Here is a 22,543-nt window from a genome sequence, read left to right as displayed (position 1 = left end):
GGGCCCAGAATCGAGCCTTGAGGAACCATATATATCTCTCTCATTCCATGACCTGCATGCAAGTACACTAGAGATGAACCAAACATGTATTTGCTTGCATAATATATGAGCAGTACTTCCACATCTGTGTCATCAGACCTCACAATGATGCGGGAATATGACTCTGCAAGATGTGTGGCATGGAGCACCATCCTTGTGTTTGCCTCCTCCTGATCACAGTACAGTGATGTCAAACTGCTGACTCCTGCTGTGCAGATGCTCTTCACCTCCTCCCCTTCGTCAAATCCACCTGCCAAGATGATGAAGTCACCTGAGTGTAGTCTCTGTGTGGCAGCAGTGTCAATGTAGTTGCTCACAAACATGCACAGTGCAGTCTTGTTTCCACTACTCCTCAAGTACTTCCTGTAGTTTGGGACATTTGTTTTGCTTTAGGTTATAACACTTGTGTTATTCTTTAGAGCTGGGTCCTCATTACAGGTCTGCACTTTTTTAAATGCACCTGCATTGACACACCCGTTCACAAAATAAATACTGCGTGTTTAGCACATATTATGGTACCACTTTACAATAAGACTACCCTTATAAAGGGTTTACGAATAGTTTGTAATTCATTTATTAATTAGGTTGTGAACACTTTATAAATAATTAATAAGCTTTTATAAGACATGAGATAAACAGGGCAACTGTGACCGGTTGCTTGCCAAATAGTGAGCCCACATTTATCTCCTCGCAACGACCAAAATTGACACCAACACTTTCAGGAAAAAACTCTCTGAGTGATAGCTTGACCCCATTAAAAGTGGGGTAGGTAAGTTTGAGAAACCGGCTTGAGATACACTTTTTGTTATATTCCATGGAATGCTCTTAACATCCCAATAGCAAAGAATATCTTAAGTGCTTTGACAAAAAATCCATAAATAAATGTAATCTGTGGAAGCCTTAGTAATGTAAAAAGCACGACCAATCATTTTAGCCGGCCTGGATGGCCTACCTGCCTGTCAGCCTTCCATCTGTGCACAAACTTATCTCGTGCCCTCATTGGTCATGTGCGCGTTCGTGTGTGTTGGAGGAGGGGCTCTGTAAGGAAGTGGCAGATTTTTCCGGTTGTGTATTTTCAAATTCTAGCTCACTCGAGCTGGTTTCTCAAAAATTACCTACCCCACCTTTAAGTGTTAAAATAACACTGAACCCTGCTGATTAACACTAACACTGAAAATATAACACTGGCACATTTGCTGTGTAGAAGAGAATCAAAGGACACAGATTTTTGCCAGTCAAACTTTGCGAGATCACACAGTTATGAAAAACAACTTTCTTCTACGCTCTAAATTCTAATTCATATAGCACTGTATAATCTGTGCGACAGCAGAAATGAGTTCCATGATTCCATATTATTTTGAAAGGGGTGAAACATTCAAAAGAGAGGAGGGGTAAGAGCCCTAAGGCACACCATATTTAACATACATTTTTTAAGATTGGCATGATTTTTCAACATCTTTTCTGCATTTATTTGATAGACAGGATATTTAGTAAGAAATACATTGAATGCATTTTAGTTATGTGGTTTGAATCTTGGCCTTTAGTCTATCAGAGCAACTGCAGTTTACAGTAAATAGTCATCACTGGGAACTGCTTTACTCAAACATTAGCTCAAATTGTGCCTTTTGTATGTTTTTCTTGTGGTCAGTTTAAGTCTCTTATTTGTTGTTACATGTCACTGAGTGATATTTTTAGGTGAAGACCAGGGGGTGCCCTGATACTTTGGACCCCCCCCTGAGTCACATTTTGTAATCCATCAATGCCATTAAGCTCTTGGCTCGTCATTATTATATACATTATTATTTGCCTTACTTTAAGCATTTAAAGCTGTCTCCGATCTAGTAAAATTCCAGCTGCCGTGACTTGTGCATCAATACATCAATTACAGTCCATTAAATATAAAATAAACTGAAATATGTAGCTTTTTATAACCAGAAATAGCAACTGCAGTAAATGTGTGGATCAGTGTTACATTGATAGAGGGGAGAGGGGGGGGGGGGGACGATGGACCAACTTAAATGCCTGCTGACGACCGGCCGTTCTGTGATTCTCCAGAACACACAGATGGCCAGTCCGCCCCTGTTCCCAATGAATACAAGAGATAGAAGCTGTAGTTCCAGTAGATTAGAATAACGCGTTGCATTCAGTCATTTCTCTCTAAATATAGACTATACTGTATAGTACTCTCTTTTGGCCATTAGAGGGCATGATGTTCCCGCTCAACACCACTGTGGCACCCAGCGCAGGCTCCGCCCTCGCTGTGACGCGGTACGCGGAAGGAAAACAGGTACGCTACCCCCGCGCTACACTAATCGACGTCACGCTGCTGCTGTCAGTGGATTTTATGAATTAAAAATCAAGTTTCTGCGGACAGTGTCCTCCTCAGTCGGCGGATAGAGATGTCTGCTCCTCCCGCAGAAGATTTGTTGAAAGAGTGGGAGAGGTTAGAGCTGTTCTGGTCTAATATTCATTACACTACTACTGTACAACTCAATGGAACTTATCCCACTTGTTATCATTGGCTATGTATTAGCTTGATATGAAGCAGTGCTCCGTGTGTGCTGACAGAAGGTTCTTCACTGTTCTCTGTTCTCTGGAGTAATGCCACCAGTCCTCAGCAGCACTGATGTGTGAGGTTGTAATGAGAAGGCTAGTGATTCACTATTAAGTCGTGTGTGTGTGTGTGTGTGTGTGTGTGTGTGTGTGTGTGTGTGTGTGTGTGTGTGTGTGTGTGTGTGTGTGTGTGTGTGTGTGTGTGTGTGTGTGTGTGTGTGTGTGTGTGTGTGTGTGTGTGTGTGTGTGTGTGTGTGTGTGTGTGTGTGTGTGTGTGTGTGTGTGTGTGTGTGTGTGTGTGTGTGTGTGTGTGTGCGCGCGCGCGCGCGTATTTAAGAATTTTAGATTATGTTAGATTCACATTTGACTTAAAATGTTGAAACATTACAGCAGCTTGTAAACAGGGCATCGCATATAAATCAAAAATAGAAAACAACATTTAAAATTAAATAGAAAACAACATTTAAATGTAACATATATACATATAATCAGTAAACAAACACATAAACAGTAAATATATACAAATCAACAGTGAAAGATATATATCTATAGTGTATCTCTATGAAATACACATTATAAATATACAAAATAAGTGAGTTATAGACCAACTACAAACAGAAGATAAACATTTGATACTAAATATAAATGATGGCTGCACAATTAATTAATAATGAATGCATTTTTTTGGCACGGATCCTCTTAAAAATATATACCTATTATCATTTGAATGTATATTTTAATGATGATTTGACTAATGTTTAAAAAATGATAGATATTTCCAATACGGTGACCTAATATATAATTGGGTAATACTGTGTGTGCTCCATTGCAATATTGCACAAAACAACTTATTCTACTTTGTGGAGATCTGAGGAGACAATAACAAATCAAATGTTGATGCTACAGAAAACAGCTAATGGCATTCATCAGAGACCTGATTATCATGAGTCAACCAACATATCATTTATCAGCTCACATGCTCTCAAGTTGAAAGATTTTGTGGAATTTGTATGTGTCACGATTACTTTTTTAATTAAACAACTGATGCTTTCAAACTATCCAGAAGTGTTTCCAAATGAAGAACTTGTTTATCTAGTTAGGTTTACAGACGTGGTGTGCAGTATAAGGAGTTGTGAAATAGTTTAACATTTTTATTTAATTAGTTTGGGACTCTTGAGTGTATATTTAATAGACATATCATTTATTTTGTGTCTTTTTAAGAGTTTACATTTAAAGAGAATTGTACAAAAATAATGACTCTAAAAAGGTTAGGTATAATACACTTTACACCATAAAGCGGCTTTTTCATTACAACAAAATCATTCTTTTTTTGTGTATTTATCATCTGTGTAGTTTTATAAGTTAATATTACCAAAATGAACTAGAATAAACTGTAAAGCTTCTGTGATCATAAAATTAAACATTTGGAATAAAACTCTTAAAGTTGAAACAATTAGTCAGAAAAACACTGGTTCCAACTTCGTTTTTGTATTTCGTTTTTTTAAAGAAATATCATTATTCTACATTATACTGTGGCACTGGGTATATTATTCTTATACATTTTTCACATTATCACTGAAATGAATACATCTTCAGCAGTATTGTAAGACAGAAAAATGTGATTAAGTTGTCCACAAATTCAAATTCATGTCAACCCAATCTGTCCATTTGCATTGGTGTGAGTGTTGTCCCTGCTTGTTGCAGCGAGCAGGCCCTCCTCAGGCAGCAGGTGGTGGAGGGCGACACCGAGGACTGGCAGAGGGCTCCGGACTTCTCTGGCCTGCAGAGGGTGGGGGGGGTGGACCTGTCCTTCATCAAAGGGGACGATGTGAACGCCTGTGCCCAGCTCGTGGTGCTCAGCTACCCCGACCTGCAGGTGAGCTGTCCCCTCACTGACTACCAGAGGAGGGAAGTAACTAAGTACATTTACTGTACTTAGGTACAAATGATAGGTACTGTACTTGTACTTTAACCTGAGTATTTTCATTTAATGCTGCTTTATTCTTCTACTCCACTACATTCAAAAGGGGATTCATTTTAGTCATTTTACTGCACTACATATAACAGCTTAAGCTACTTTAAAGTGGACCTATCATGCTATATTGAAATGATATATTGTAGGGCCATACCTATATAAGGTATATTTATACGTTTCTGTTTTCAAAATACCAAACAGATCATGCATTTTAGCCATGCCTCATTTCGCTCTATGTGCTGTTTGCTGTCTACGGGTCTGATTCTGCTGACCACGCCCCCCTGCAGGAGAGGTGAGCCATGCTCTGATCAGCTGCTGGGCTGTCAGAAGAGGGGGAGAAAAAGAGATCTCCGTCCTCCGTGTTTTATTATATAGAGTCGTTATTCATTTGTTTTAAAGCTCAATAAATAACAAAGAAGACCTTTGACCGGCACTTTTCAAATTTTGTCCCGAAGATTTAAACTTTAACGGACATCTTGACCGGCGAAAGTAACTGAAACTGAAACTCTGCCGCACGGTCCCCTCGTTCCTTGGAAGAGGCGGAGAGGTGGGTGTTTGTCATCTGCTGGTGGACTAACCGGAGAGAATTACAGTGCTTGCCTCGACGTTTGCAGCGGGAGCAAACGTTTGCCTCGGGGAGGGAGGAAAAAAGCCACAGCGGAGAATAAACAGAAGGGTAACCATGGTAACTATGGGTGGGAAGTCTTCTTCGCTGCTTTTGTGGCAGACTACAGCGCCACTTACAGGCCTGGCATATGTACTACAGCGTCTCCAGCGCTTTCGAGCGGCAATGGCCGGCCGTGGCCCAACCCCACATTCCCCTGATAGGTGGAGACGTCAGGACAGTGTTCAAATCTGGATCAGTTTTTATCAGATCCATTGCAGCCCCTTTTTTAGAGATTTGGGTATGGAGGAAAATAGAGAGGGTTGTGTGTTCTGACACTTGGTGAGTTCCCTGGAACACCGGGGACACATATTCATGTATAAAAGACGTACAAAAGTGCATTTTGCATGATAGGTCCCCTTTAAACTAAAGTATCTCTAAAAATTAAACTAGTGGACTAACTCTTTAAGTCACTAAAGAGACAACTTATTTAAATATTTTACAAAAAGTCAATCAGAACTTTGTTTTTCTACAACAGTAAAATGCTACAATATTATCTAGAAAAGTCACATATATAAATATAATCATATACACAGATAAAGGCAATTTTTCTGCACAATGATTACTTTCACTTTTTATACTTTAAGTACATTTTGCTGATAATACTTTTTTAACTTGACTTAAAGGGGACCTATCATGCAAAATGCACTTTTGGACGTCTTTTATACATGAATATGTGTCCCCGGTGTTCCAGGGAACTCACCAAGTGTCAGAAAACACAACCCTCTCTATTTTCCTCCATACCCAAATCTCTAAAAAAGGGGCTGCAACGGATCTGATAAAAACTGATCCAGATTTGAACACTTCTATGTCGTCACAGAAGTGGCGCTACGGCTATTGGGCCAACTCTCCACCTATCAGGGGAATGTGGGGTTGGGCCACGGCCGGCCATTGCCGCTCGAAAGCGCTGGAGACGCTGTAGTACATATGCCAGGCCTGTAAGTGGCGCTGTAGTCTGCCACAAAAGCAGCGAAGAAGATTTCCCGCCCATAGTTACCATGGTTACCCTTCTGTTTATTCTCCGCTGTGGCTTTTTTTCTCCCTCCCCGAGGCAAGCGTTTGCTCCCGCTGCTTTAATTCAATGCAATCCCTCCCCGTCGAGGCAAGCACTGTAATTCTCTCCGGTTAGTCCACCAGCAGATGACAAACACCCACCTCTCCACCTCTTCCAAGGATCGAGGGGACCGTGCGGCAGAGTTTCAGTTTCAGTTACTTTCGCCGGTCAAGATGTCCGTTCAAGTTTAAATCTTCTGGACAAAATTTGAAAAGTGCCGGTCAAAGGTCTTCTTTGTTATTTATTGAGCTTTAAAACAAATGAATAACGACTCTATATAATAAAACACGGAGGACGGAGATCTCTTTTTCTCCCCCTCTTCTGACAGCCCAGCAGCTGATCAGAGCACGGCTCACCTCTCCTGCAGGGGGGCGTGGTCAGCAGAATCAGACCCGTAGACAGCAAACAGCACATAGAGCGAAATGAGGCATGGCTAAAATGCATGATCTGTTTGGTATTTTGAAAACAGAAACGTATAAATATACCTTATATAGGTATGGCCCTACAATATATCATTTAAATATAGCATGATAGGTCCACTTTAAATACGATTTTGAATGGAGGAGTTTTACTTAAGAAGAGCATCTGAATCCTTCTTCCACCACTACCACACACTGTATTTAAAAGGTTGTTCCACATAAACTCAGGAATCTGTGAGCTCTGGTGACCTCTGGTGACCTCTAGTGGTGACAGGCGGGATGTCTGATAGGTCTGTTGTCCGTTGCCTTGCTCAAGGGCACCACGACAGGGCAGGAGGTGAACTGGGACCTCTCCAAGTAGCAGTCCACACTCCATATCTATGGGTGTTTCTCAATCGCGAGTAAAGCTGCTTCCGAGCCACTATTTCAAGCATACTACGTCATCGAGTGCCGCCGAAGTACTGTTCCAATCTCCAGCATACTTGGAAATCTACCGAGCCCGGCGTACTCCGTTTGGAGAAATATCGAGTGTGCACATGAGTAGACTTCGCGGCCTTAAAATCCCCACAATGCTTTGCGCACGGACCAATTTCCCCAAATCTGTGGCGGAAGATGTAAGGCGGGGTCTCTCATATGACGCACACCTGCACACTTGCTAGCGTGTTCCACACTTCGTTTTTCCGAATGCCAGGAAGTATTCTTGACTCGCTTCTGAAGCAAGATGCTCGGCAGACATCTGCTACCAAGCAAGCGTACTCGCGATTGAGAAACACCCTGTGTCTGGTAGGGGACTTGAACCGGCAACCCTACGGCTCACAGTCCAAGCCCCTACTGACTGAGCCACTGCCGGACACCTGATGTGAACCTGCATTCACATCACATATTTAACATGAATAATGACAGATGACAATATATATGATGTATTTTATACTTTGCACTCAGAACTTTTGCTTATTTCGGCATAATCTACCCCTTCTAAAAACTGCATAGCCCTTTCCCTTTTATCTTAGACAATAGACATATTGTAAGGATGCGAGCACCGCAGTGGAAACATGTAGGCACAATGGCACATCATTGACCCTTAGGGTGGCAATTTAAAAACACATTTTAATTTTTAGCAAGTTAAAATAGATGGATGGATGAATAGATGGATGGATGGATTGATGGATGAATAGATGGATGGATAGATGGATGAATTGATGGATGGATGGATGAATAGATGGATGGATGGATGAATAGATGGATGGATGAATGAATAGATGGATGGATGAATAGAAGGATGGCTGGATTGATGATGGATGGATGAATAGATGGATGGATGGATGATGGATGGATTGATGATGGATGGATGGATGAATAGAAGGATGGATGGATTGATGATGGATGGATGAATAGATGGATAGATGGATGGATGGATGGATGGATGAATAGAAGGATGGATGGATGAATAGATGGATGGATGGATGATGGATGGATTGATGGATGGATGGATTGATGATGGATGGATGAATAGATGGATGGATGGATGGATTGATTGATGATGGATGGATGGATGGATTGATGCATGGATGGATTGATGGATGGATTGATGGATGGATTGATGATGGATGGATGTATTGATGATGGATGGATTGATGATGGATGGATGAATAGATGGATGGATGGATTGATGATGGATGGATGATGATGGATGGATGAATAGATGGATGGATGGATTGATTGATGATGGATGGATTGATGATGGATGAATGAATAGATGCATGGATGGATGGATAGATTGATTGATGATGGATGGATTGATGATGGATGGATTGATGGATGGATGGATGATGGATGGATTGATGATGGATGGATGAATAGATGGATGGATGGATTGATGATGGATGGATTGATGATGGATGGATGAATAGATGGATGGATGGATTGATTGATGATGGATGGATTGATGATGGATGAATGAATAGATGCATGGATGGATGGATAGATTGATTGATGATGGATGGATTGATGATGGATGAATAGATGGATGGATGGATGATGGATGGATTGATGATGGATGGATGAATAGATGGATGGATGGATTGATGATGGATGGATTGATGATGGATGGATGAATAGATGGATGGATGGATTGATTGATGATGGATGGATTGATGATGGATGAATGAATAGATGGATGGATGGATGGATAGATTGATTGATGATGGATGGATTGATGATGGATGGATTGATGATGGATGAATAGATGGATGGATGGATGATGGATGGATTGATGATGGATGGATGAATAGATGGATGGATGGATGGATGGATTGATGATGGATGGATTGATGATGGATGGATGAATAGATGGATGGATGGATGCTTTATTTATCCCATATTGGGAAATTATTTTGTCGCAGCAGCAGTGTGTACAGGCTTTACACAAGTACAACATATTTAAAAGATACAATAAGGTAAAAATATAATAAAAGAAAAATTAACATTAGCAGCAAGTATATACACATTCACAATAGAAAGGACATATATCACTAGAGTATCTAAATAATACATAATATAACGGAAATATTGAATAAATTGAATACTCTACAATATAAATCACATTAAGCTAGATAAATATATAGAAATATACTACAGAAACATATTAGCATTGGATTATATATATATATATATATATATATATATATATATTACAATTGTGAAAAGTAGCTATTGTGCAAATTGTTGTGGGTTATAGAAAAGGAGACAAGCTATGGTAATTCATATTATATTTAATTATAAAATGAAGTTGGATATGAACAATTTAAATTGATCTTCACCGATGTATTTGCCCTACACCCATAGAGTGATACAGGAACCAGTCAGTCACACTCTCTGAGAAGACAAAGGTCAAGGGTTGAATCTCCATTCAGCCTGTTCATTTCTGCCTGCATTCATATTCAAAGTGTATTTTTCTGATTTGATCCTATTTTTCTTCTATTTTTTATTTATGCTTCTTGATTTTTGCCATACTTTTTTTCGTATGGGAAAACATACTTAACATTAAACCGTATTCTGTAAAATACTTTCAGAATGTAAGATTTCCCTTAAAGTGTATTCCCCTATTAAATGTATTGGTGAAGGGAAGTCTTCATCACTTTAAATTGCTTCTTTAGGACTCCTGATTGCTGCCCAGTGTTGGAAGAAGTACTCATATCCTTTACTTAGGTAAAAGTACAAATACTATTGTCTTATAATACTCAACTTCAAGTGCAAGTTGTGATTTTAAAATTCTACTTAAGTAAAAGTAAAAAAGGATAAGCATCAACATATAATCAAAGTACAAAAAGTAAAACTACTCATTCTGCACAAAGACTAATTTCAGAATAATATAAAGTACAGAAGTATTATCTGCTAAATGTACTTCAAGTATCAAAGTAAAAGTACTTATTATATAATAATGATTATAATATTATCCCGTTTTTATACATGTAATGGCATTTAATTGTTACATTTAGACCAAATATATTTACTGTGTAGATAAGTAGTACATTACTGCATTTACCATTTCAGCATATATAATATATGTGTTAAAATAGATGTAGTGGCATTAAATGGAAAGTAAAGAACAAATATGTCAGAAAAGTACTTAAGTACAATACTTGTGTAAATGTACTTAGTTACTTTACCCCACTGAGGAACAGCCTTCAGGGAAATGACTCATACTTTCACAGAGGCTGACGGTTGGTGATTTCCAATTCACCTTAAACCATTCCAATAATTCCTGCTACGACCCTTCATCATGAACTTCTCTGATCTGTTGTTATAAATATAGAATATAGCAGCTTTAAGTTAAACCTGCACTAAAAATAAATAAATAAACGTTTCAGTTTTTTCAGTGTTAAACCATTTTCACATTCTTTTCCAGTTTTTTAAATGTATTTAAGTTTTCAAGGATCAAGATGTGGTGTAAATAATATGCTTACCCAAAGTGCACTTTAACAGTAAATCTACTGTATAGTATCATGAAGAAGATAGGAGTTACCTGTGAAAAGTGGTTGTATCTAATCTCAAAGAGGGTTTTCAATGTCATTCATTCATTTCAACCCTCTAATTACTTTACACTCTCATGGATAAGGTAACATTTAAAAATCATTACAAAAAAATTCCAATTCCAATCTTTTGAAACACTTAAAGCCAGGCATACAAATATGAATACACAGGAGAGTGGAGGTTTAATATGCAGTGCAGCTCATTGAGCTCAAGGTCGAGTCTTGTTAAGCCGGATGTTGTTAAGGTGACCTTGGCGGTCCCAGTTTTCACTTCATTATCCTTTTCCTGCACAGCCTTTCACAAGCATTCCTCCTCGCTGTATTTATCTGTGTATTAGCATGGGCTGCAGGCCCCTCCTCATTATATAACCCGCTGTAATTAATGTCATTTGTCACTGTACGCTGATGCATGGACCCAATGAGGCTAAAGAAATGTTGTCTAGAAATGCTTTCCAATAATGGGATTATGTTCCCTGCTTGCTTTCATTTTACTCTAACACCGCCACCTAAGGCCATTTATGACACAAAGTAATACACGACACACAGTTTGTCACATTGCATTTAAATACACAGGTCTTGAAAAGGAGCTCTGCACACTTTTGAAACTGTAAATGTGGAAAATCAGTGAGAACGACACTTCGTTAAGATTCCTGGCCATAACCTTCTCCAACATAACAGCCTGTTGTTTTTTCACCGTGTGTAGCAGAGGAGGGGTGAAGGACATTGACATCCTGAATGCTGGTTGACCTTTCTGTTCTCAAAACGTCCTTGTATCGAGGCGTGTGTTTTGGCCTCCATGCACCTCAATGAGAGCGTCTGCATGTTTTATTGCTTGTAGTTAAAGTTCTTAATTATTCATATGAATAACAATACAGAAGGCAGTCGTTGGCAATGAAACATGTGGACCTCAGGCTCCCTCTTCTTATTCTCATTAAATAGGTATTCAACAATTACTCAAGTATAAGCAGAGTGAGAATGTAAGTTAAAATTTAGGCTAAAATATGAACCTTCTTTAGTGTAAAACTACTGGACTCACAAAAAACACAGAAAAACAGAGTCTTGTCAAAGGATGAGCAAGCAGGGAGGGTATCAGTGTTTGCACCAGAGCTATGGTCTGAGCCTTTGTCTTTCATAATCACTTTTCATGCAAGGAAACACAAATATCGTCAATATAAATATATAATAAATCAATTAGAAAGTACCCTAAGAGTTTTAAAGTCATTCTGCCCTTCATCTCCTTACTGTATATACTGTAGAGTGTAGACTGTTCATTACACTATCTTTAAATGAGTACATGAGATAAACTCCCTCTGGAAGGAACTTTGGGAATGTAGTCTTTGCAGACCATTTACATGCACACAGACCTATAACACAGTACAGGAAAGGGAAAACCCAAAAAAGCAGAATAGGGCCTCTTTGAGAAGCACCGTTACTTACATGATTCGTGTGTGTGCGTAAATGTTGTGGCTGCAGGGAATTGTGGGACATCAATGTCTCCTTTCCTTTCGTAAAGGATAGTCCGGTAGATAACAAGGGAAGTATATGAGCTCATGGCTGCCACTGAAGTACTTCCGGGTAATTTCCCTCAGTTTGGAACATTGCTAAGTAAAAAATACATTTTAACCGAAACCCAGCACTCCGTCCCCTTTTCTTTCCCCAGCTGCTGTATGAGGACAGTCAGATGGTGACCCTGACGGCCCCCTACATAGCCGGCTTCCTGGCCTTCAGAGAAACCCCCTTCCTCCTGGAGTCTCTGCAGCGTCTGGAGAGGGACCAGCCCCAACTTCTTCCTCAGGTCAGCTTTTGCACAAAGACATTAAAGTGCTTAATTGAAGTGCTAGAAGAGTCCTTCCAATGACTTGAGGTACAATTATAAACATATAATTAGCAACTGTTTGAGATGTTAGAGTGTATTCGGGGTCGGCTGTGGCTCAGAGGTTTAAGATGGGAGACAAGGGGAACTAGCCAGGGTGTGTCGTAAATAATAAGCCTATGAAAACACCTCATCATACATACTCTGCTATGATAAATCTTGTCAGCTTGTTATGTGATATTGTCTCTGCTCTCCTTACAGTATGTTTACTTTGTTAGCCTCAGGTGGACCTGGGCTTAGTTTTGCTCTGATTGTAATGCTAAATCAGCATGCTAGCATGCTAACACATTAGAATCAGTTATTGTCATGACCTGCTAGGGAAGCAAAGTACAGATGAGGCTGGGATGTTGGTAAGTCATTTTTGAAGGTATGCACAATAAACAAAACAAAACTGTACTTACATTTGCTGTTTTATGTGCATAAGTGCATCCCATTGCGAAGTATGGCAAAATGTACTATGGGTACCTAGATGGTGTCCTCATAATGGTCAGAAAGTTGAGTGTCTAGCGCTGGACACTTTTCACACTAAATGACCGCCATCTTGGCTACTGAACGGGAGTTACAGGACCATCCATCATTGCAATTGCTCCAGTAAATACAGGACTATACTGTACACATAAAGGTTATAGGTATATTTGTTTTTACTATTTAGGGAATGTGCTATATTAGTTGTTGAGGAAAATAATAAAGTGTTAATTGTATAGGGTTATTTGAGCAGTTTGTAATGATTTGTTACAGCCAACAATCATTGCTAGCTAGCTAGCTAGCTAGCTAGCTAACAATTGCGTTTGTCACCTCTGGTATGTGTGCGATTTGAGACACTACATGATACAAGTGATACAGTACATTTATTCTACTTTTGGGAAGTATCTGTATATTTCAGACAGCAATGGATTTCAAAATGAGGTCTAAATTACTATCACACACAACCAGACAGCCAACCTACTGACACTATTGGGCTCATTCAAAAAGTGTAAACTTTTCCAACTTCTTGAACATTAAAACACGCTGAATTAATTTCAACTCCTGTGACAAAGCACTCACTGTTTCTCAAGAAGCCGTCTATAATTCCTCCTCACCCACTCCCTTCTGTCTGTCGCTATCCACGCACCTCCCTCTGTTCCTCCCACTCTCTCAGCATGCTCGCAGGTGCGCAGAAACAACACACTTTCACCCCATACACACACAAAATCCTGCACACACAAACACTTCTCCTGACACCTAACTGCTCCCTTTATCTGGCCCTTTGACGTGGGTCCTTATTCACAGCGGAAATATGAGTTTCGAGTCACTTTTGGCTTCCAGGGTTCATAAGTGTGGGGGGGCTGGAAGTATCAGTGTGAAGATCTTGTCTCTAACTTTAACTTTTGAAACTCAGGATAAAACATTCTGTTATCTCACACTTTATGTGACATCAGACAGAGGCACAGGAAGTTTGGGTGAGAGACTGTAGATACGCAGAAAAAAGTTTCCCTGCTAAGGTGTTAACTTCATTCAGAAAAGAAGCACAGGTGGATCCCATAACAACACGATGCCTCTGCTGCACTGCAGTCTCTCAGCAGCCTGATTAACATAACGGATCACACCTGTGCTTTTCCTGATCTAACATGTTAAAATGTCTGCCGTGCAAAAGGTCTTCAACCTTGACAAATAAAACCCTTTACAGCTATAGGTGATTTTTCCCCCATTGTGCCCTCTCCACAGGTGGTGTTTGTGGATGGGAATGGTCTATTCCACTACAGAGGTAGGTCAGGCTGCTCTATGCCGACACAGGGAAAGTGTTTGCAATATTTGTGCCTTCTTTTTTATTTACAGCAGGATGTGTTTAGTGACAGTCAGAAAATGCATTTTTATACATTAATGGCAAGAAAAGCACATGTGTGTAAGTAATGACCGCATTAATTTAGGTGTTGCTGCATTTACTAGGGATGCAGCGATTGATAAAGTCCAAGGCCAATAGCAATGTTTATAATAATTTAGCTTATACTGATGTTTTTGTTGCAGTTGCATGTGTGCAAGGCTGTTTTCATGTCACGATAATACATTTCTTTAATGTATAACACAAAGTCAACACTGTTCTATCAAGAGCAAACCGGCATTTGAATCTGACCCAGGCCCTGCTTGTTCCCTGCAGAGTTCGGCCTGGCGTGTCACCTCGGGGTGCTTTCAGGGCTGCCGTGTGTGGGTGTGGCCAAGAACCTGCTGCAGGTGCAGGGTGTTAACAAGGATGAGGAGCACCAGTCACAGGTGAGGCTCTACTTAAGCTCACACCCCACAAAGTTGTACATATATTTATTCCTTTCTGTTCTGTAGAGCTTTGTCACTCTATGATCTATCATCAGTGTATATACATCATATTTAGTTTACTCGTGTTGTAAGAAAAAACTCGCCAACCTTGACCAGAGTCAAAATATGAGTGTGCGTGCGTGTGTGCGTGCGTGCGTGCGTGCGCGTGCGTGCGGTTTTGACAATGTGACTTTTATTTTAAGCCAAGGCCTCCTTCTGTAGCCAATGCACAACGAGGCCTGTGACGTTTTGAATACAAATCAAGCTGGAAAAATGTCTGGTTGTTCATAGTATACCTGTGGGACAGCAACATCTAGATTTCATTAATATGCAAATGTAAATGTTGCAGTCTGTGACCTGTTAAGGAAAGAATAAAAACAAGTCAAAGTTAAATCTGCCATATGAGCAGGCGCTTAGCAAGGGTCTAAAGCAGGGATGGGCAACTTGGATGGTGGTGGGGGCCACATAATTGATGTACTGGCCACCAGGGGGCCGCAGATTCACTTGGAACACACACACAAACAAATTCCATGTTTTGTATGTAATTATTAACAAATATACTAAGTCTGACATCTTCATTGACATTTTACAATCTTTCAGGGAGCATCCTCTAATAAGCTCACTAAACAAATATCAGTTCACAGAAATGTTATTTAATGTTTACAAGTGGCATGTTTGTATTGAACAGGTTATTTAACAGTGGAATAAAACTATTTTAAACTATTGGAAAGCACGGAAAATGTGTGTGCATTGAGATGAACCATTAAGATGACATAAACATGAAGTCATGAACACTAACCAGACAGTAGTTGTCTAACTTGAACCTAAGACACTTGTAGCCTGTCTCTGCATTCCCCTTATTCCACAATGAGGGGAATGAACACAGGCACCTGTCAACCCGCACTCTGCTGTTCCTCAGCGCCGCCCCCCCCCTCCCGCTGAAATTATGAATGAAAAGCGTATAGTAATCATAGATAACACGGCAGGGTCCGTGACAGTTTGTTTTCATCTGATTTCAAATAAACAAAGTCTTGGTTTTTAGAATATTAAACTTGTTTCGCCAAATTCAGATGATAAATACAACTTTTAAGCTCGTAAAGGCATAATTACAAGCGGCAACTTAACGTCACAGCAGGCATAACAACAACAAACACACAATACACACAAACGCGTCACAGATTATTTTGCGGTATTTGGCTGCCGAATGAAATCATGTACGCAGCTCGCGACGTAACTAGGTGTCTAGTGGACGGTATCAGTACCACAAGTACAAAAAAAATATATATATATTTTTTTAAATCAATTACATTGTTTATAAATTTATCTGAGGGCCGCAAAAAGAGGAGGGGCCGCCATTTGCCCATCCCTGGTCTAAAGTAACAGGATGAACAGAGTATTCTTCCTCATGTTGATTTACAGACATTTTTAAAGCTTGTGTAAATGAAAAATGTTTTCATAACTTTAATAATTTGAAGCTCCATTACCATAGTGAGAGGAACTCGTCATAGAAATAGCATGAACCCCTTTTGCTCTGAGGTGAAGGTGATAATAATTGACCTCAAGTGCATTCCCTGAGCAAAATATAAAATGCGAAGTCCTTGTAGATGGCATTGATCTTTGTAAGAGCGGTGATGGGCATTTCTTGTAACGTTGATGACAAGTGCTGCTGAAGTTTCTGAGGGAACCAGCATACATGGCTCTAGCAATCATCTCATCCACAGCCAACTCAATTAGCAGGCAAAGAGACTCTCTGCTTATAACCCCAGCGGTCCTCATGTAGTAGTGTAACATGCTAATTCAATTCTCGTTAGGAGTGTATCCATCTCCCTCAATTACTGTTAGTGGCTTTGGCGTCAGAAAATGTTGCCTCGTCTCTGCAGTAGGGAAGAATCTGATCTCTTTGTTTCCACAGAACACGGTCACACATATCTGCTGATGCTAATCCTCGCGGCTCAGAGTTGTTCATGTTGGGTGTTCGGTAACGTCGGCACTACACAACGCATCTTTGGGCTCAAGCCATCAGCGTTGGATCGGTTGCTTTGCATGAAACTTTAGAATTCCCTCCCGGTCCATGTAAATATAATTGTCCCTCTCTGGGGCTCCGTTTAATTTGTCTACAGGCACGTCAAAGATTGCAAAGCCTCTGCCAAACGCCAATGTTCGCGTTTGAGGGCTTGATAGGAAATTAGGTAAGAAGTAATCTGTGAGACACAAGCCATATCAGGCTCTCTACCAAAATTAGCCAGTGAGAAATAAGATGAACTATTACTAGATACAGTATACTCATCACCACGTACCAATGACAAGAAATATGCTGCCATGCTTGATTAGATGTCAGAGTGTATCCCAGAACTCTGGCGGCACACAGAGTGTCCTCAAAAAACAGCAAGCAGTGTATCTGAAGGTCACAGAGACGATTTTCTCTCAGGTGCTGTAATTAAATTTGGCAGCCTCAAAAGCAAAGGTGGAACACAGTGGGCACTAATGGGAATATATAACCCATCAAAGCTAAACTATTCTGTGCATGTAGAAATACACCTTTGTCGCTTGGTGACTTAGTTGTTACAAAGTTTACCCTTGTCTCTTTTAAAGATGAACACTTAGCATTTAAGCGACTTCAGTCATCACAGTGAGGTACACTGAAAAAATGTAACATTGACTTTAAAGGTGGGGTAGTTTGAGAAACCGGCTCGAGATACACTTTTTGTTATATTCCATGGAATGCTCTTAACATCCCGATAGCAATGAATATCTTAAATGCTTTGACAAAAAATCCATTAAAAAAATTCATCTGTGGAAGCCGTAGTACTGTAAAAAGCACGACCAATCATTTTAGCCGGCCAGGCTAAAATAACTGGATGGCCTACCTGCCTGTCAGCCTTCCATCTGTGCACAAACTTATCTCGTGTCCTCATTGGTTATGTGCGCGTTCGTGTGTGTTGGAGGAGGGGCTCTATAAGGAAGTGGCAGATTTGTTCCGGCTGTGTATTTTCAAATCCTAGCGCACTCGAGCTGGTTTCTCCAAAATGACCTACCCTACCTTTAAATAAATGTATTATGTCAACAGGTTCCACATAATTGTATAAGGTTAGTTAAAAGCAAATAGTATTACCAGTTGAACCAATTCTTTTTTTTAAATTTAAACTCAATATTATTGCTTTCAACTAACCTAATACAATGATGTGTAATTTTTTTACATAATACATTTTTTTAAGTTAACGTTTCAGTTTAGTAGTGTTGTACATTTGTGTCTGCCGTACACAGACTAACACTAAAACTTTTGAAGCAATATAAATCTCGACTTAATGTTTGGTTGTAGCTGGAGTCCAGATATGGTGCCTAGCTTTAGCAAGATGACTAAGCAAAGACAACACAAAAGACCTCCTGCAAATTGTTGTTTTGACATTTCTGTTTGTATATGGACTTTTACAAACAAGGTACACAATGCTAAAATGTGAGCTGTAAAGTTGTTGGTAGGTGTATATTTAAATTTTCGGCAGAGTAAGACTAGGCTTAGCTACGCTCCCTAACTGATGATATGGATTAGGGGTAGTTCATTAAACGTTCTACATGACTTTTAGAATATTAATATTTGAGCAGAGAATGAAGTCATCCTGTTTGTGGTGTTGTCCAAACTTATATATAAGCTATTGGCAGAAGCTAAAGTTGTCAAGCTAGGTTAACAATGTAAGCTCTGTCAGGAATGCCTCTCTTGCCGTTGTTAGCAAGTCAGCTGTTAGCTGTCAGCTCAACCATCAATGTTATACAGGCTGTCCTGGTCCAGCCTTCGAATTGTAGATATGCTCTGAATGAATTTCAATATTTGTTACACAAATACGGCATTAACGACAGCCATGTATTGTATTTCCCATAACATTGAAGTAAAATATAATAAATAATAAAAAATAAATAAAGCTGCACATTGGGAACTGTTCTGCTGTTCCAGTTTAATAGAATTAAAACATGACTCTTGAAGCAAGTTTGACAAAAAATACGTTTTTTTCCTTTAGCAGTAAATAATCGACCACAAGAGTTGATAGTTGTTCTCCAGCTTTTAAAGGTTCTATGGATCCTTTTGAATTGTCTCAACAAAACAGCCCCCTGCTCAGCCGCTCTACATTTCTTTAAGTTGAATGCCTAGCAGATGTAAATGTAATGTGCTGTGCTCCTCTACAGAGGCAGGAGAGAGCAGTACGCTTCTATCTGTGCAGTCTGGAACAAAACAGAAATGATGAAAGAGGAACTTTTCTTTCTCCTTGTCCTCCACGCCCTTTGGGAAAATGCTATCCTTGTTGTCGAGGTTTCTTGATGCTCACTTTCCTTCAGATCTTACGTCCTCTGTATTTTTCTTCCCTGCTCACTTTTTTCTCTCTCTTCACCTCCAGTGTCTCCCCTCTTTCTCTCCCACTCCAACATTTTCCCCCGTCTCACTTTCATTTTCTACCATCTCATTTCTTTTTTTTTGTTCTCTGCGTCTCTTTCTCTGATAGCCTGGCTGTAACGCAAAGTAGTGTGTTATTGATGACTTGCTCTGTCTTTCTGACTTCTACTATTCTGGCGCCAGTCCTACTCTAGCTTCATAGGAGCCAGACCCACACACACACACACACACACACACACACACACACACACACACACACACACACACACACACACACACACACACACACACACACACACACACACACACACACACACACACACACACACACACACACACACACACACACATTGGCCTCCTCCCAGCACGGATCGAGGGCCCTGTGCGGCCCCTCCTGTCTCCCCGCTGGTTGCTTGCTGTAATCAGTCATAGTAGAGCAGACACCCCATCCATCACGGAGGCTAAGCTCCCTTCATGGCTCTGGCCCGCACCCCACAGCCCACCTGTCAGCAGCGCCCGCATCACTACATCTGACTTTGAACCATCTCTTCCACTGGGAGATTTTTTTTTTTAGATCCTATAGAAAAAAGAAACGTTTTTAAAGCACAGTAACCTTAAAATAACTATCCATTACTCAAAAAGAAGAGTTTATTTTATTTTGTATTTTTGATCAAAAAACAAATGGTAGCCAGTCAGTGTTATTCAGATTTTCTGTGGGGTTATTTAATCTTTTGTGTAAAAAATGTAATACCAGAGGATCAAATCTTTGTCCAATTGTTTGATATATTTGTTCTTATTACATTTTTTTGGAGGAATGATACACACGCAACATTTGAATTAGTCTTTCAAAGGAGCAGCAACACACTAATTCAAAACACTGCTGTCGTAAGAACTTTGTGTCACTTTGAACATTTTTTTTTCTCATACATGCTTCACCTCACATTACAAAGAACACAAAATAGATGCAACAAGACCACATTGGTTTATGCTTCTGCCTTCACATCACAAGCAATGTCATCCCTGGCTGGGGAACGGGGAAAATATCTCCATGTATGCAACATGCGACAGACCCTACCTCACTGCCTCCTTCTCCTCTCCGTCTTCTTCTCGCTCTCTCTCCTACTGCCTCCGTGTTTTCCCTAAAGAGATTTCTATTTGGAGTGCTAAGGCTCAGAATGATTTGTCTTCAATTTCTGGTGTGTTTTGCAATCAATTTGAAAAGTGCAAAACATTTAACCTGTTAAGCCCGAGAGACCCTGGTACCGGGGCACTGCCGCAACATCTTGCAGGAAACAGTGTCTGAGGGCATGTTCATTTAATAAAACTATGAATGTTTTATATCCATGTAACGGGAAGAAACTCATCTAACTGATCATTTTTATTTTTTTTTCAAAATAAAACCCACAATGAGCCTCTGAATTAGCAACGAGCGAAAAATGCTAACACCTTACTGCACCGAAAATCACTCACAAAACCTTATTATTTATCTTTTCACCACATCCAACACATCGATTCACATCGTGAGGTGACACAGAATCTTTTGACCCCGACATTACCACTGAATTATACGTATTTGCGACATTATAAGCAAAAACGGACATCAAAACAGGTGACGCTAAAAATGCTAACATTTTTACCTTGGCTCTGTAGTCTCTCCAAAGTGGTCTTCAATGGCATTAAAACGATAAAAACGCTGCTGAAGTTAATCCATAGGTTAATCCAATGTGTCTGTGTCCCTTTGAAATGATTTCTGATAAACCATAAGCATTAAAACTGCTTTTCCGTTTCCAGATGTCAGAGTTAGAGATAGGTTCGCTCTGATTGAAAATTACATGCGCGAAGCCCCCACCTTTTCTCTTTACAACGTGTGTGTGTGGGGGACTCCCCCTTCAATTCTATTGGCTCTAACGGTCAGAAAGAGGTGTCAACCATCAAAATCGAGCAAGGGGGGCCAGAGATATGGAAAATCCACCCAAATGACCCCAGAAGTGGTTTCTTTTTGCTAAATCTCTCTAAAAAGGTCAAATGTCACTTGTTTTGCATCAATCTTGATGCAGGGTACTTATTATATGTTGTACTTTGGATTCCTAAAGCTTTTAGTCTACTAACCCATCCTCCAAGGGTGGTTTTCACTATAAGTAAAAAATATTTTTTGGACGGACACTATAATTTACAGTTTTTTACTATGTAAAATCTGAATTTTCTTTAAAATAAAAAACATCTATATTGATTCTGACTTCTCTACATCCAACTCACAGGTTTATCATTACTTTGAGAATAAAGATTATTAATTTAACCCTTTTAGAAGGGAAGATATGGTAATTTGTTCTGGGAATGTCATTTTCGAGCCTGAGACCTGAAAAACAGGCTCAGGGCTTAACAGGTTAATTCTTTAATAATGAAAGAAACAGTGAAGTGTTTTGCAGAATTGCAAACAAAATGCAAAGAGGACATTTTTGTTGGCTTTATCTTATTACATTTACGGTTTAAAGCTTTTGTCTTAGCACTCATTTCCAGTGTATAAGCAATCAGCAAAAGCTAATTATGAATTTATAAAGTCAATGGTTTGATAGCATCTTAGTGGAAGAGTTGGTAAAATGCTTACAAAAAGTCATACAGTGATCTGTCTTCTCGAACTCAGGATATACAGTCCCCTCCAAAACGATTGGAACAGCGAGGCCAATTGCTTTATTTTTGCTGTACACTGAAAACAATTAGGTTTGACATCAAAAGATGAATATGAGACAAAAGGTCAGTATTTCACCTTTTCATTCCAGGTACATCTAGATCTGTTAAACAACTGAGAAGATAGCACCTTTTGTTTAAACCCACCCATTTTTCATGTGAGCAAAAGTATAGGAACAGAGACTTAAAAAAGTGTGAAAAGTGAATAATACTTAGTATTTAGTTGCAAATCCTTTGCTTGCAATAACTGCATCAAGCCTGCGACCCATTGATATCACCAAACTTTTGCATTCTTCTTCTTTGTGATGCTCTTCCAGGCTTTCACCACAGCCTCTTTCAGTTGTTGTTTGTTTCGGGGGTTTCTCCCTTCAGTCTCCTCTTCAGCAGGTAACATGCACGCTCAATAGGGTTGTAGTCTGGAGATTGACTTGGCCTGTCTGAAACCTTCCACTTCTTTCCCCTGATAAACTCCTTGGTTGTTTTGGCAGTGTGTTTTGGTCGTTGTCTTGCTGCATGATGAAGGATCTCCCGATCAGTTTGGTTGTATCTCTCTTTAAATTGGCAGACAAAATGTTTCTGTAGA

The 22,543-nt window shown here is 39.8% G+C and overlaps 1 protein-coding gene across 1 annotated transcript in view; it reads left to right on the top strand.

Annotated features, from left to right (window-relative positions):
- Nucleotides 1-2,322: 2,322 nt before the first annotated feature.
- LOC117481001 (endonuclease V-like) overlaps nt 2,323-22,543 on the top strand; it is a 92,696-nt gene continuing 72,475 nt past the window's right edge. The window contains exons 1-5 of the mRNA XM_034128433.1: nt 2,323-2,482; nt 4,297-4,468; nt 12,396-12,530; nt 14,313-14,352; nt 14,743-14,855. Of these exons, the coding sequence (XP_033984324.1) occupies nt 2,439-2,482; nt 4,297-4,468; nt 12,396-12,530; nt 14,313-14,352; nt 14,743-14,855 (504 nt within the window). The 5' untranslated portion in view covers nt 2,323-2,438. The remainder of the gene's footprint in view (nt 2,483-4,296; nt 4,469-12,395; nt 12,531-14,312; nt 14,353-14,742; nt 14,856-22,543) is intronic.

The sequence above is a fragment of the Trematomus bernacchii genome, unplaced genomic scaffold, assembly GCF_902827165.1.
Source record: "Trematomus bernacchii unplaced genomic scaffold, fTreBer1.1, whole genome shotgun sequence".
Lineage (NCBI taxonomy): Eukaryota > Metazoa > Chordata > Actinopteri > Perciformes > Nototheniidae > Trematomus > Trematomus bernacchii.
This window is presented reverse-complemented; position numbering and strand designations above follow the sequence as displayed.